The 14030-nt window shown below is 50.4% G+C and overlaps 6 protein-coding genes across 6 annotated transcripts; 3 read left to right on the top strand and 3 right to left on the bottom strand.

The window, feature by feature from the left end:
• Nucleotides 1-471: 471 nt before the first annotated feature.
• On the bottom strand, nt 472-2505 carry JCM6883_004914 (AP-2 complex subunit mu; the record flags this gene model as incomplete). Its single annotated transcript, XM_076632032.1, has 10 exons — nt 472-712; nt 807-1040; nt 1115-1279; nt 1353-1461; nt 1528-1660; nt 1748-1839; nt 1915-1937; nt 2024-2127; nt 2218-2356; nt 2432-2505. 10 exons carry the CDS (start codon nt 2503-2505, stop codon nt 472-474), a joined length of 1314 nt encoding a protein of 437 aa, XP_076487956.1.
• A 399-nt stretch (nt 2506-2904) lies between these two features.
• On the top strand, nt 2905-4452 carry SER1 (O-phospho-L-serine:2-oxoglutarate transaminase; the record flags this gene model as incomplete). The annotated part of the gene is made up of 5 exons (XM_076632031.1): nt 2905-2946; nt 3024-3744; nt 3801-3891; nt 3960-4276; nt 4355-4452. The coding sequence occupies 5 exons, from the start codon at nt 2905-2907 to the stop codon at nt 4450-4452; spliced, it is 1269 nt and encodes a 422-aa protein (XP_076487955.1).
• A 617-nt stretch (nt 4453-5069) lies between these two features.
• JCM6883_004912 (uncharacterized protein) lies at nt 5070-7395 on the top strand (the record flags this gene model as incomplete). The annotated part of the gene is made up of 11 exons (XM_076632030.1): nt 5070-5242; nt 5320-5422; nt 5487-5975; nt 6032-6117; nt 6181-6339; nt 6440-6510; nt 6577-6660; nt 6725-6810; nt 6883-7004; nt 7070-7231; nt 7335-7395. The coding sequence occupies 11 exons, from the start codon at nt 5070-5072 to the stop codon at nt 7393-7395; spliced, it is 1596 nt and encodes a 531-aa protein (XP_076487954.1).
• Nucleotides 7396-7543: 148 nt separating this feature from the next.
• Nucleotides 7544-8803, bottom strand: JCM6883_004911 (ribonuclease H family protein; the record flags this gene model as incomplete). Its single annotated transcript, XM_076632029.1, has 5 exons — nt 7544-7977; nt 8045-8126; nt 8203-8260; nt 8317-8701; nt 8770-8803. 5 exons carry the CDS (start codon nt 8801-8803, stop codon nt 7544-7546), a joined length of 993 nt encoding a protein of 330 aa, XP_076487953.1.
• A 144-nt stretch (nt 8804-8947) lies between these two features.
• Nucleotides 8948-13049, top strand: HOP1 (Hop1p; the record flags this gene model as incomplete). Its single annotated transcript, XM_076632028.1, has 18 exons — nt 8948-8956; nt 9022-9096; nt 9163-9203; nt 9291-9462; nt 9530-9578; nt 9637-9731; nt 9800-9933; nt 10001-10111; nt 10175-10276; nt 10345-10720; nt 10783-11086; nt 11148-11369; nt 11438-11476; nt 11537-11725; nt 11784-11843; nt 11903-12032; nt 12090-12645; nt 12708-13049. The coding sequence occupies 18 exons, from the start codon at nt 8948-8950 to the stop codon at nt 13047-13049; spliced, it is 3006 nt and encodes a 1001-aa protein (XP_076487952.1).
• Nucleotides 13050-13492: 443 nt separating this feature from the next.
• On the bottom strand, nt 13493-13838 carry JCM6883_004909 (RNase H1/viroplasmin domain-containing protein; the record flags this gene model as incomplete). The annotated part of the gene is made up of 2 exons (XM_076632027.1): nt 13493-13716; nt 13787-13838. The coding sequence occupies 2 exons, from the start codon at nt 13836-13838 to the stop codon at nt 13493-13495; spliced, it is 276 nt and encodes a 91-aa protein (XP_076487951.1).
• Nucleotides 13839-14030: the final 192 nt, after the last annotated feature.

Genomic DNA, 14030 nt, shown 5'->3' with positions numbered 1-14030 from the left:
GACTAGCGCTGGCCGACTGAGGGTCCGAGGTAGTGGTTGATTCGGAGATGAGAAGTGAGAGGGCAAGAAGTAGAGATTTATTCGACTCTCTGCGAGTAGCACCGGATTTCAGCTCGAAGGCATTCATTTCTTCCGCAGATCTAGCGTTGCGAGTCTTGACGATATCGACTCAACAGCACGGAGTCAAAACTCTTTCAGAATCAGACGCGATTTCGCAACTTCGCACTCTCGATTTTGCGAAACCTTCAAGCTCTCAAATACCAGCGCCACACTGCGCCATCGGAGATGAACTGGTACATCTACAACGATGTATTCACATAGCAACTCAGGAAGGGTACAAACGTAAGAGGCCCGTAGTGAAAGTCGTAAAAAAAGCAAGTCGTGAAAAGCTATCTCAAAGCTCGCGAATCAGCTCTCGTCGAACAAAGCAAACGAAAGAAGCGAAAGTTCGGCGTACGAGTATGACGTCCCCTAGATCCTAATGAGATAACTCCCGTTCGCTCTCGTCAAATACCTAACCCATTTCACGCTATTGTAATTACTCTTCTCAAATACCTTCAAGAATCGAACCAATAGTCCACTCGCGGTGAACATGAGGACTTGGAAATCGATCGAGATTGGAGGTCGGGACCACGCTTTCCGGACGGTCGTTTGAGTGAGAGTAGCTTCGGCCGTGAAGGTTGCGTCGGATTGGCCTTGGAATCGAGGGATCCTGGAGAGAGACGGAATGGATCAGCTCACCTGAAGAGTCGAGGTCGAGCGACCTGCTGAAGACTCAAAGCCTCCAAGGGACAGGCTGAACTCACTTCCAAACGATCAGGTTCTCCGCCGGAACATATTTCGCTTTCCCCAATGTCACCTTGCATTCAACGTTCGCCGTGTTCAGAGGTGTCGGAATCTTGATCACTACGTTGTTCGCTGAAAGTTTCGACTGGAAATTCGCTTTGACATGAACCGTGTATTCGACTCTGGATTTCCCAATTTCTTCGACGATCGGTTGAACCTTGAAGGGGAGGTTGATGTTTGTTGTTGAGCGATACCTATCGACGCGACAAGAATCCGTAAGATCAGTATCGAGTGTCGAGACGACGAAGAGGGGGAAGTAGGAACGTACCGCATCAACTCGAACTCGCCATCAGGAGGAATGAAACTGATTGTTCGGTCGGAATCAAACTTTCCCAACTTGACGCACTGATGGAACTGACAATCGTCCAATTCAACTTGACTATCTTCGAGCGCTCCTGTCGGTCCTTTCGATTTCGTATTCATCCCATTTTTACTGTACGAATCACCAACGACGCAGTCAGCCTCTATCATCGATATGTATTGACTGCTGAATGAGGAGAAAGTACTTTTTATCTATGACGAGTTTATCGTTCAAGCCGAATTTACATTCAGGAGTTCCCGACAAATAAGCTCTCATCAAGATTTGTCCATCGACATCCGCTCTCAGTACCGTACCTACTCAAATCGAACGGTCTGATCAGTGGAGGCGAGATGGAGGAGGAGGTTGCGAGAAGAGCTCACCTTTCGAGTTCATCGAGAGATTGACCGTTTCAATCACATCGACGAACGCCTCGTTCTTGCGATACTTGACATCGTTCCGTCTCCATGAGATAGCTCCTGTCGCTTGAATCGTGATCTTCGATGCTTCCTCCCTCTAGCGGGCAAATGAGCGACAACGAGACGCGCGAGTCAGCTCAAGTCTCGGCGAGAGGAGTGTAACTGAGCCGGAAGGAGGACGTACGACAGCTTGTTCGGACTTGACTCCTTCTGTTGTGATGTACATCTTCAAGGTATCGGACTCCGAGTTTTGTGGGTATCCGAAATCGAGAATCTCTGTGCGGAAGATGTTGGACAGTCAGCGATCCGACCTCGATCGACTGACAGTCAGTATCAGTCTACTCTACGCACCATCCAGAAGTTCGTAAATCAATCTGTGAGAGACGCGGAGAGAGTCCGGGTCAGCTCGAGCTCGAGAAAAGTTTCGTAGTCGATGACGAAAGAGGGATGCTGGACTCACACAAAGTTGTTCTTGACGCTCTCCTCGTCTAGTTTCCCAAAGTAAGCTCTTCCAAGATTGATGAATCTATAAGTGAACTCGAACACGAGTGCGGCGTTTGCGTTCTGTTTCCAAACATCCGAAAGTTAGCTCAGCTCAACTCTGCGAATCTCCGGCTGATCGAGCGCGAAGAGGACAAGAGAACGATCACTCACATGTTTGCAAACCGCAACGATCCATAGTCCTCCATGTCTGACGTGAAAGAAAGTAGTATTCGAAAGAGTGATCAGAGGCGAAGTCGGAGGAGTTGAACTAGCGATTACGTGGATTCGGAAGATATCTGAGATTGACCGTCTGACAGCATACGACAAGTGTCAGTCTTGCACGGAAGGAGGAAGAAGGAGAGAGGAGGGACAAGGGGAGACTGACTTGAGGTCTAGCCGGAACAATCGAGAGATGAGGACTTCTCCTCGCTGATTCAGGATGAAGAATGCACTGATCATCCTCTTCGCAGGTTACTCCCTCACGTGGAGAAGCGAGGAGTGGGAAGTTCGGGGATGATGTGTAAGAGATCGGCTCTGCTCACTGCGGAAAGGACGCTTTCAAGGTCAGCTCGGTTGGATCATCTCTTTCTGAGACCAGTGAGATGGCAGCAGATGCTTACGGGGACTCGGACTCGCGACTGAGAGATGATGATCGGAACTTGCGGGGTTTGATCTGTTCTTTCTCGGAGCTGTTCGAATCTCTGGTAACTCTTGATCGGTAGTCTGGGATTAACTGGGATGCTATCTGTAGCTAGGCGGTTGGTTTGGCTAGAGTTGATAACTTGATCGGAGTCAAGGTGAGGGAAAAAGATGAGACTGTCTCTTGGCCTCTGACCATCTCGCAGCTCGACAAGCAACATGACAGATCTATCCAAACAGCTCGCCGAACGAGCCAATACTGTCAGTCCGGCCTCTCCGCGCTTTCTTCGAGCTTATCTCTTCGAATCTCACCTTTCTCATCTCCTTTCTCCACCTAGATCAACCTGAATGCTGGACCATCCCCTCTACCCGATCAGGCGTTGTTGACTGCAGCTGCTTCTCTCCTATCCTACCATGAAACTCCGGGAATGGGAGTATCTGAAATCTCTCATCGCTCTCCCGCTTTCGATAACATTATCAACCAGGCGAACAAGGACCTTCGTCAACTCATGCAGATCCCCGACAATTACAAAGTCCTCTGGATGCAAGGAGGAGGATTGACTCAATTCGCGACGACCGTTTTGAACCTGGTCGCTTGGTATCGAATCAAGCACCAAATGCAACCGGATGAAGAGATCACGGCTCAATACGCCGTCACTGGTAGTTGGTCGAAGAAAGCGGCCGAAGAAGCGGAACGACTAGGAGTCAAGGTCGATAAAGTCGTCGATGGAAAGAATCATGGAGGAGGAAAATTCAAGGGGATCCCTCCGACGAGCGAATGGAACATCGCTCAGCTTGAAGAACATTCGAGGGTACCCGCATTCGCTTACTACTGCGACAACGAGACGGTCGATGGAGTCGAATTCGGTGGAATCAACGACGAGAACGCGTTCCCGTTCCATTCGTTCGATCCAGAGATCCCGGTCGTTTGTGACATGTCGTCAAACTTCTTATCCCGACCAGTCGACGTATCAAAGTATGGAATCATCTATGCTGGAGCGCAGAAGAATCTTGGACCAGCTGGAGTTACACTCGTCATTATCAGGGAAGATTTGATCGGTGAGCTCTGCAAGCTTTGTTCCCTCGTATCTCTCACTGACTCGTCTCGTCGACAGTTGACCTCGATGCCGCGGTTCAATACGGAGGAGCTCGTGTACCTTCAATGCTCAGCTACAAAAACCTCGCCGACACCAATTCGATGTTCAAGTAAGTCGCGATCCGATCAGCTTCTATCACGACTAGATGGTTGATTCGTTCAATATCTTACATTCTAGCACTCCCCCTACATTCACCATCTACGTCTGCTCCCTCGTTCTCACCTCTCTACTGCAATCTCCTCCTCTCCCTCTCACTCCCTCTTCCGCTCCTCCTCTTACTCCTCTTCAAGAGTACGCTGCCCAGAAGTCCTCGATGATCTATAACGAGCTCGACACTTCGAATGGGTTCTATCAAGGAACAGCGAACAAGGACAGCAGAAGTCGGATGAACGTCACTTTCCGAATTGAGGGAGGCGAGGAAATCGAGAAGAGATTCGTGAAGCTTGCTGGGGAGAAAGGAATCAAGGGAGTCAGCGGTCACAGGAGTGTCGGAGGTGAGAGGCTTCCTGATTGACTCTATCAAAACGTTCGCTCACAACGGAAAACTTGACGTCCACCTTCGCGCTGTCTAGGTATTCGAACTTCAATCTACAACGCCGTGACTCTCGAGAACGTCAAGATCCTCGTCAAGTTCATGCAAGATTTTAGAGCTCAAGAACAGCAAAAGTAGGGAGATTGAAGAATAGATTTTCATTGATAATAGCATCGACTCATCACATCTCCTCCTGCCTCGCGCTGGTACGCCTCGAGTCGTACGTCTCGCTCTCTCTCGCTTCTGGAATGGGAATGCTTGACTCGAAGCAAAGTTGGCGAACGAAGAACGAAGGAAACACCTTTTTCGCGACTCGGTTCGCGCGACGTTGCACACAGACCTCGTTCGGTTATATCCTCTTCATCCTCGCTTCGTCCCGCACCACCCTCGTTCCCTCACAACGTCTCGAGTCTCTCGTTCGGTTCGGTAACGGCAGACGTACTCAACTAGAGCCTTTCCAACTTTATCGACCCAGCAACCCTGCGAGACTCACGTCTAATCCCGAACGAACGCGCTAGTACCACATCCCTCCAGATTCAACATTCAGCTTCGGCGGAGAACGATCGATGCGTCTGTTTACGTCGAATAGCAACTTCCGCCGAAACCGAACGAAATCTTCTTCCAACCTCTCTCTTTCGAAATCTTTCCTTCCTTCTCTCTTTCTCCTTCGCCCCCCCTCACTTCTCCTTCTTCTCTTCTTTCGACTCTTCTTGTTTACTCTCCTTCGACTCTTCTCCCCATTCCTCTCTTCAATCATGCGAGCTGTGCTCGCTCTATTCGCCTTGTTCGCATGGTCGACCTCGGTACTCGCTGCGACGAAGAAGAAATCGGTAACGGCTCACATCATGTTTGGCGAGATTCAGAACTACAAGGTAGAGGATTACGTTGCTGATATGTTGCTCGCGAGGGAAGCTGGAATCGACGCTTTGTAAGTTTGAACGATCCCACTCTTTCGCGCGAGCTTCTCCCTCGCATCAAGCCAACGGACTTTCGTTTGTACTCTAGCGCTGTTAACACGGGTCAACCTAGGGGTGATCTCAAACAAATGGACAACATCTTCGCTGCCGCAAAGGAAACCGGCTTCCCTCTCTTCTTCTCGTTCGATATGGTGAGCTCGTCCTCTCCTCTCCCTTTCCGTGCGGCGGGGTGATGATGATCGGTCTCCGCTCCAGCTCCACTACAATAAACGCAACTCATCGAATTGGATCCTCCACGACTACCTGCAACGCTACGCCTATCGCGACGAGTATTACAAGATCGATGGGAAAATCGTCGTCTCGACTTTCTCGGGAAACCAGGCCGGATCATTCATCAACGACGTCTCATCCTTCAAGGCAGCAAACGATGTCTGGCAAAACATCATTGACACGGCAAAGACCTTCTCCCCTTCTCTGGACATCTACTTCGTGCCGTTCTGGCTCGCTCGAAGTGCGGTCGATAGTTCCGACAGCGCCGATCTCACCCTCGGAGGAGTAGGTAATTGGTTCGGATTCGGAGGCGTAAACAACAAGGCAAACGTCACGGCGGAACCTGATGGTCGTTGGCACGATTCGTGTGCGGCGAGAGATATCGACTACTGGGCTCCCGTCTCTCACTCGTTCTCGGTTCATCAAGTCAAGAACAACAACTATGTCATGAAAGGTGGAAACTGGTTACTTGCTGTGAGTTACATTCGTCTCGATTCTCGGTCGCAGTGAAACTGACAAAGCTCGAGTAGACTCATTACCGTGATTTGATCGAACTTGGAGACCGAGCGCCCGACCACATCGAGTTGATCACCTTCAACGACTGGGGAGAGTCTACGTGAGTAGTCTTCTCCATCGAATTTGGCTGGAACGAGAAAAGCTGACTTTGACGAAATCGCAGTTATTTCTCACCTGTCCGCGATCGTGCGAACCAACCTCACGAAACGGTCGATACTGCTGTCTATGCAAACGAGGAGCACGACCACCTTCCTTTCCTCTGGCTTTCCGCTTACTACAGTCATTGGTTCAAAACTGGAACGGCGCCAAAGATCACCAGCGAGTGAGCATCCTTCTTTCGAATTCTGTAGCGTCTAGACGCTGATTAAGTCTCCTCGTTTGCTCCTCCTCTTACTCCACACCTCTACTGTAACGGTCACTAGTGTCATCTTCTGGTGGTACCGAGGTCAACAGACTCAAGCTGCCCCTCCCAATGATCCTCTCGAACAACCCGGTGAGCAATGTTCCTTCTCATTTCTCGCCAAGATGCGGTACTGACGAATACACGGTCCTGATGCAGCTGGATGGCAAACTTTGACCGATACGACGTGGGTAGTCGTTCTTGTTCCGGAGGATTCGAAAGCTTCGGAAGTCGTCATCACGAGTCAGTCTCTCGGTTCCTCACACGGTGACAGGTAGAGCATTGACTGACGTCCTATGAGCTGCAGGTGGAGGCAAAGACGTCGAGACTCAGAAAGTTTCTCCCGGTGTCAACCTCGTTCGAGGGGAATTCCAGGTCGGAAAGCAGTCGATCGTACGTCTTCCCTCTCGAGCTGTGCATCCTCTGCAGACGTACGAGCGAAGACTGACACGGTCAGTCTCATAGTCTCTTCGCGACAGTTCTGGAAAAACTCTCATCTCGGGCACTGGAGTCGACATCACCGACTCTCCTGAATGGTGGGACTACAATTATCACTCCTACATCGTTCCGTCTGACTTCAGGCCAGCGTGAGTCCCACTCTTGCATTCAGGCGCGAACGACGAGATCGAGCTGACTTCTCTCAATCATGCAGAGACTTCCTCGATATCTCCTCGAGCGGTTCTGTCGCTTCGACCTCTGTCGTCGATAAGGCTGTCGTCTCCCCGACTTCAGCTGCGACGGCTGAACTCTCGACTACCTCCGCTGAAGCGGCTTCATCGACTTCCGCGTCGAATGGTTCTTCGTCGTCCAAATGGTGGGTCACTCTCGCTCTCTTGATCGTGGTTGCAGGGATTGGAGCGGCTTGTTTCCTCTATTGGAGAAGACGTTCAAAGCTCAACGATTCTTCTTCGAGACAGTCCCGAGCAAACTCATCGATGGAGGAAGCATCGCTCTCAACATCGTCGAACTCAAGCTTAAGTTCGGACTCTTCAGATGATTCAGATCGTTCGATCTTTCGTAGTAGTCTATCTCATCGTTCTCTTTCTCGCAAGAGGCTGGATCCTCGTGATCTCATACCTTGATACCCATTCTACCGATTTTGAGAGAGAAAGAACAAATCGCGATTTCATTCGAATTCCTGAGTGCGCTCCATCTCCCGCAATTCCTCCTCCGTCAACAGATCCGCCGTCTCAACATCCCAAGTAACCTCATCGATCGAATGAATCTTGACGTTCTTACTCTCCTTGAGTTTCTTCTCGTTATCCTTCGCCAGTTGATCGAAATCTCTATCGACTGCTTCTGGGAGAGCCGCACCTTGATTTGCTAATTTGTCAGCCATCTCGTTCCCGTCTTGTCCGGCATGACCTTTGATCCATTTGAATTTGACGTTCGCCATGCAAGAATCCGACGAGGAAGACGAGGAGGAGGGTTTCGAAGCGTGAACGGTTCGAAGTGCGAGGAGGGAGAGAATATAGCGAATCAAATCACTGTTGAGAGGTGTCGTACCGCTTGAGGTTCGCCATCCTCGAGCACGCCAACCGGGAATATACGAGGTGAAAACTGAGAAAAGCTAAAGTGAGCACGCGAAATCCCCTTGAGTGCAACGAGGCAAGGTTCACAAACTGACCTTCTATAGTGTACTTTGAATCGGTACAGATGAGAAGAGGTTCTTCTGGATGAGGATCTGTTTCGAGAATCCTCGCGACGGCCTGGGTCAGAAGACTTAGAATGGTCAATGCTTTGTGTTTTCGAGCCTTTTGAACGTGAGTAGTCTTCAGTACTCACATACATCTCTGCTCGATTGTTCGTTTGTAGTACTCCTGGCAACCGTTCGGCCAGATTGCTAAAGACGACAGTGTCAGCTCAGAAAACAAAGGATGAAAACCGATTTGAGCTCACTTTGCTCCTTCTTCATGACTCCAGAACACCCCACTTCCAGCGACTGCCCCTTTCTTTCCATTCCCCTTCGAGCTTCCATCACTATAGACTATCCTTCGAGCTGGATACTTTGACTCTTGTGTTCCGAAGACTGGATCTTTACTCTTGCTCGTCTTTTGTCTTTTCGCAGCGGGTTCATCTCCTTCCATCGCTCTCCCCTTTCCCTTCCCGTTTGACGTCGAAGTTGAAGAGCTCGATGCGGTCGGCGTCGGCGCAGAACCATTCACGAACGCTTGAGCTTCTCCGAGAGTCGGGAATTTCTTGTGTTTCCCTCCCTGGAATCCATTCACTTGCGCTTTACACTCGTCCCATGTCTTGTATACTCCAGGTACGCGACCGACCTTGACTGCCAGGGTCGAATAGAGCGAAAGAATCAGCCAAATTGATGAAGAAGGAGAGCGTAGGGAGACTGACCGGCATAGAAACCAGGTTTGGTCGTCTTGGCCATAGTTTCTGTGAATTTTCTGATGAGCTTGAACAGCTTGTAGAGCGAGTCGTTGACTGAGAAAGCGAAGGGGGAAAAGGAGAGATTCGTTTCGCTCGCCCTTTCGCTTCCTCCCCCTCACTCGAAAGTCAAGCGACCCTGTCCGAGATGGCTCAGGTATGTCCGCACTCTCGTCGAAGCGCGTAGGTGATCGCTGAATCGTTCTTGTTGCTTCCCCACAGCGAATTCGACCTTTGAATCAACAAGTCCAGTCTGATCAACTCATCACCTCTCAGAGTTCCTTGCAACAGGTCAAGGTGCGTTATGGAATCCTGCTAAGTAGTCTGCGAGCGCGTCTGACTCAGTACATTCCCTATCCACAGACTCTCCTTCACGCTGGAATTGGTTGTATCGCTTTTCTCCGGTATGACCTCGCTCACTCCTTTATTACGACTAAAACTATTCGTGAGTACAGAGATGCGAGCGAGAGCTGACTTGCGCCTGCGTACAGAGGTTTATTCGACGAAGATTCTTTCGAAGATGCAAAACTCGAAGCACCTCGTCCAACCGATACGATTCGAAGAGGGCGTGACAAGGAAAAGTCTGATAAGCCTTCGACCGTGCGGATCAAGAAATTGAAGAGAGGAGGTTGCGAATCTGCGAACAAATTGCTTGATTGGATCGTGAGTCTCCTGATGCTGCTCCTGTTCCCCTCTCTCAATTCGACTGACTGGGAGACGTCGTCATCAGGAGCTTGGAGTCACTGACGGTATAGAAAAAGGCTACCTACATCGACTCGGTCAGTCCCTTTCCTCTCCTTCAAGAGATCGAGCTTATTCTGCATATCTCTCGCTTAGTCTTCGCCATCTACCTCGATCCCGAAGATCCTACGAATCTGGTCGAAAGCTATACTTTCACCTTCACCTACGAGACTGACGAGCAAGGGAACCGAGTCAGTGCTTTCCCGCCTCAGAACTCTCTGGATCTCGATCTCTCTAACACCGCGACGCTTCCTGACAGCGAGCTGCCATGACGATGCACGACCAAATGAAGGGAATGGTCATCTCTTCGAGTTCTGCGTCGGTCTCTCGACCCAGGGAAGAAATCCACAAAGAAGGAGACGTCAAACGTCAAGTTCAGCAAGTCATCAAAAAGTAAGCCATCGTCCGCTGTTGCCCGCGTCGAATTCGACCACAGAGCTAATCTGTGATCCTCGTACAGCCTACTCACGAGTACTCAACTTCTCGATGAACTCCCTCGACGTCGCTTCTTCACTCTTCGCGCTTTCTGGTACGATGAAACTCCTGACGACTATCAACCTCCTGGTTTCAAGTGGGTGGACGTCTATCCTCAGCTATCCTGCTGTTGAGCTGAGGTATAGACTTGCCTGCATAGGAGAATCACGCAATCCTGGCCCGACTACAACCTCACGACTACTTCGATCAATGATCCTCCTGAAACTTCCTCCCTCGGTTCAATCCAGACAGGATATCACGGGTATGGTCCGCCGTCTTCTGAGTGTAAGTGTACGCGTGCTAACCCTTGAAGACGGGCAACGAGATCAGAGTTTCCATTCATACCGTCACGATCTCTCACATTCTCGAAACTTCTTTCGACGACACGATCACAAAAGCAGAAGCTACCGAACGCAATCAACGAGAAGCTGCCGCTCGACCAGTCCTCTGGGACGCCGAGACTCTAGTCGAAAGTGTCACGGATGCCGACGACGCGATGAAAGTTCCTCAACCTCTCGGAATCAAAGACGAACGAGGTCAAGTCGTCGATATTGGTACCGTCATCGAAGGGGAGGAGTTTGTCGATTTGAGGAAGAAAGTAGGGATTGAGAGCGATCCGGAGAAAGAGGTTTTGGCGAAAGGTCTCGCGAATCAACAAGCTTTGATCGATTCGAACCTCTCTGACAACGAGAACCTTCGTCATGCTGTGAGTGCATTCATTTCTTAAGCTCTCCTAGAACAGAATCTTAAGCTTGAGTGCCTCAGCAGATCGCTGCGACTTCGAAACAAGCTCCGACCGGAAACGAATCCGTCACGCAAGAAGATCCTGTCGTTAATCGTCACCATTCGTACAAGTCTCCCGTTCCCCAATTCGCCGAAACTCTCGATCAGGCCGCCCAACGAGTCGCTCAAGACGACAACTCGTTCCAAGTCGTCGCTGGATCGAGCTCAGATGACGTCGAGATGGGAGGAACCGTCTCGAAATGGACTTCCGAACAAAAGGGCAAAGGTGTCGCGAGAGGAGATGATCAATCTGGAAGTTCTGCGGTAATCCAATCTCAAATTCTCGACTGTGAGTAGTTCGAAGCTTTCGACGTTCGTGAAGCACGGTACTCACGTTGGACTATGATCAGTCTCGCAACGTCCTCAAGCTGAATCGAACGATACTATCATGAACGAGGAATCTTCGAAGAACGATCTCGCAGAACCAGATACGATTCAAACCGACACTCAACCAGAATCTCACGCGAATGCTCCTCCTATGAACAAGATGGAATCGATTCAGGAGGCTGAGAGTGTTGTTGCTAGTAGGAAGGTCTCGAGACAAGCTTCTGAGGATGAGGCTTGCGAATGCGGTAAGATCGCAAATTCTCCCTTCCACATCGCTGAGAACTACGCTGATCCGGTTTCTCGCCCTTGTTAGGCGACTCACGCGAGCTTGGTGTCATGGTTTGCTGCTCATGTAAGTAGCATCCTCGTCCATTCAATAGTATCAAGCTGACTCTGCCCTCCTATCGATTAGCCTGCGAATCTTGGCGACACAACGCTTGTTACGGCTACTCCGAAGACAGCGATTCAGTTCCCGACATCTTCACCTGTTACCGCTGTCGAGCTCATGCTGCTGCTTCCGAACCACCTTTCGACGACGCGAGGAAAGGAGAAATCGAGCATGCTTTGGCAGATTTGAAGAGTTTGACTTTGTTCCGACGTGGTCAGTCCGAACCTTTCGAGCACCCTCGTTCGAGTAAGACTGACGAGGCCTCTGACAGCGATCGCTTTGGTTTGTCTTGATGGAGTTGTCGATTCGAATTACCTCGCAAAGAACCTCAGTACGTGCTCTTTCCCTGCCTTCTCGTCAGATCCAGCTGATGCCTGATGCGTTGAGTAGAGATCGACAAGACGACCGCTTCTCAGGTCCTCAAGCGTCTCAAAGCTGAAGAATTCATTATCGAGAAACCAGTTTCAAAATCGAAAGGAGTCAAGAGCGTTGCAAAGAAAGTCGACTGGGTCGTCAATGCGTGAGTTAGTACTCTCTTACACGCCTCCTCGGAGCTCACGATCGTCGCTTTCTTCAGGTCTTCGAAACAAGTCAAGTACAAAGATTCGAAATACTTCTCACCAGGTCAAGGAGTCGAACGACCGATCCTCGCATTGCTCACTGCTCCGGACACTGAAGATATCGCTGAAGATACTGTTCAAACCGCACGCTCTTGTCGTCAACTCTCTCGATGGCAAGAGCAGAACTCACCTCTTTTCGCTGCTCAGACTCCAATCGCTGCTTCTCGAATCCTCGTTCCTGCTACTCCTTCACCGGCTCAGAGTGCTCGTGCCCCGTCTTCTGCTTCGTCCCGTCGCCCGTTCGATCGCGAAAAGACTCTTCAGACTCTCCCAGAAGAACAAGACGAAGATGCCGATTCGGACGCTTCTTCTGCTCTCTCGGATATCTCCGATTCTGATATCGAAGAAAGTCGGGTCTCGGTCCGACAAGCTCAGAGTTCTGTGAAAGGAGCCGAATCGACTCCTCGAAACACACGCGCTACTCGATCGAAAGTTCCAACTTCTCCGAAGAAACCGAAAGGAATCCCCTCAGTTTCGACTGCTTCTCCATCGCTCAATTCTACCGCTGCTCAGGTTCATCTCACTTTCAGTAACACTCTCGAGCAGCAGCTCTGACCGTCTCGCATGTTCGATAGATTTCGAAAGAAGAAGATCATATGGAAATCGATTCCGATCCCATCACTCCACAGCTCCTAACGCCTCTCAACCGTACCAACACCGTTCGACCCACTTCAACGACGACTGTAGCGACTTCTGTTTCTCGTCCAGGTCCTCCAGCTTCAATGCCGAATCTCCCTCCTTCGAAACGACCTGCGCCGCAAGACGACGACAGCGAAGAAGAAGGAGAGGGAGGAGATGGAGCATCCCCGCTTGAGGGAGTCATTGCGAGTATGAATGGATCGAGACGAATGAAGGATTGGAAGAAGGTCAAGAAACAGAAAGCTAGTGAATCGGAAGAGAACCTCGAGGCGGAATAGGAAGAGGGAGAGGTGGCTCGGCTAGGGAAGCGGCGGAGAGCTCTGTCAGCTTGCAGACTCGATCTGAAGGGGAGGAAATGAGCTGGGAGAGGTTTCGAGGGAGTGAAAGTTTGAGCTTGCCAGGTGTACTCTACCGATTTTTGTTACAAAGCTTTGTTGTTGCAAATCGTTCTGCTCGCGAATCGCTGGGAGTGGTGTCCTTTTGTGGCTGTCTCTTGCCGAGCGCTCACAAAGATCGCTCGATGGGGAGAGTAGAGACAGACAACAAACGAATTTTACAGTGAAAACGAAACAACCTCAAAACCTAACTTTCCTCGCCTCAGTTGAAACCATTCACTCGCGCTGGGTGACCTGCGCTATTCCTGCGAGCATGGAGGATCGAGTCTGTACCGTCAATGACTGAATCGTTGGTACGCATGCTCCTCGCTCACCTTTCCCGCAATTCACTGGTAGCTCGAGTAACTCGAGTAATGTCCCCACCCTTCATAGACCGTTTCTCCCATCGTTCCTTGAGAGTTTCCTTGCCCATGCGAATCACCACGTTCAACGAACTCTTGAGCTTCAGGAAGAGTGTCAAACTTCTTGAAAACACAACCAGGGTATCGGTAGACTTGAGCGTGACACTCGTCCCAATTGAGATAGATTCCTGGGTTACGTCCTACTTGAACTGTTGAAGAACGGAGCATAAAACGGTGAATAGACGGGAGAGAGGGGAGGGCGAACGGAGAGAGACTGACCAGCGTAGTATTCAGGCTGATGATGATGGCATTGAGCAGAGTGGTAAGTCATTGGCAGTCGGAAGGTGTCGAGGGGTTGTGCAGGAGGAGCAGAGGCGGAGAGGAGAGAGAGAAAGAGAGGAAGAAAGGGACATCAGAGATCTGCGACACGTGATCGACTGCTTGTTCTCAAACGCGGGCCGTGCGCTCTCTTTCTGCTAGGCGTGCAATCCAGCGAATCACTCGCGCTGTATTCTCCTACTTT

This window comes from Sporobolomyces salmoneus (assembly GCF_050403485.1).
Source record: "Sporobolomyces salmoneus JCM6883 DNA, S_salmoneus_JCM6883_v1_ctg22, whole genome shotgun sequence".
NCBI lineage: Eukaryota > Fungi > Basidiomycota > Microbotryomycetes > Sporidiobolales > Sporidiobolaceae > Sporobolomyces > Sporobolomyces salmoneus.
The sequence above is the reverse complement of the archived record's forward strand: the minus strand, read 5'-3'. Positions and strand labels throughout refer to the sequence as shown.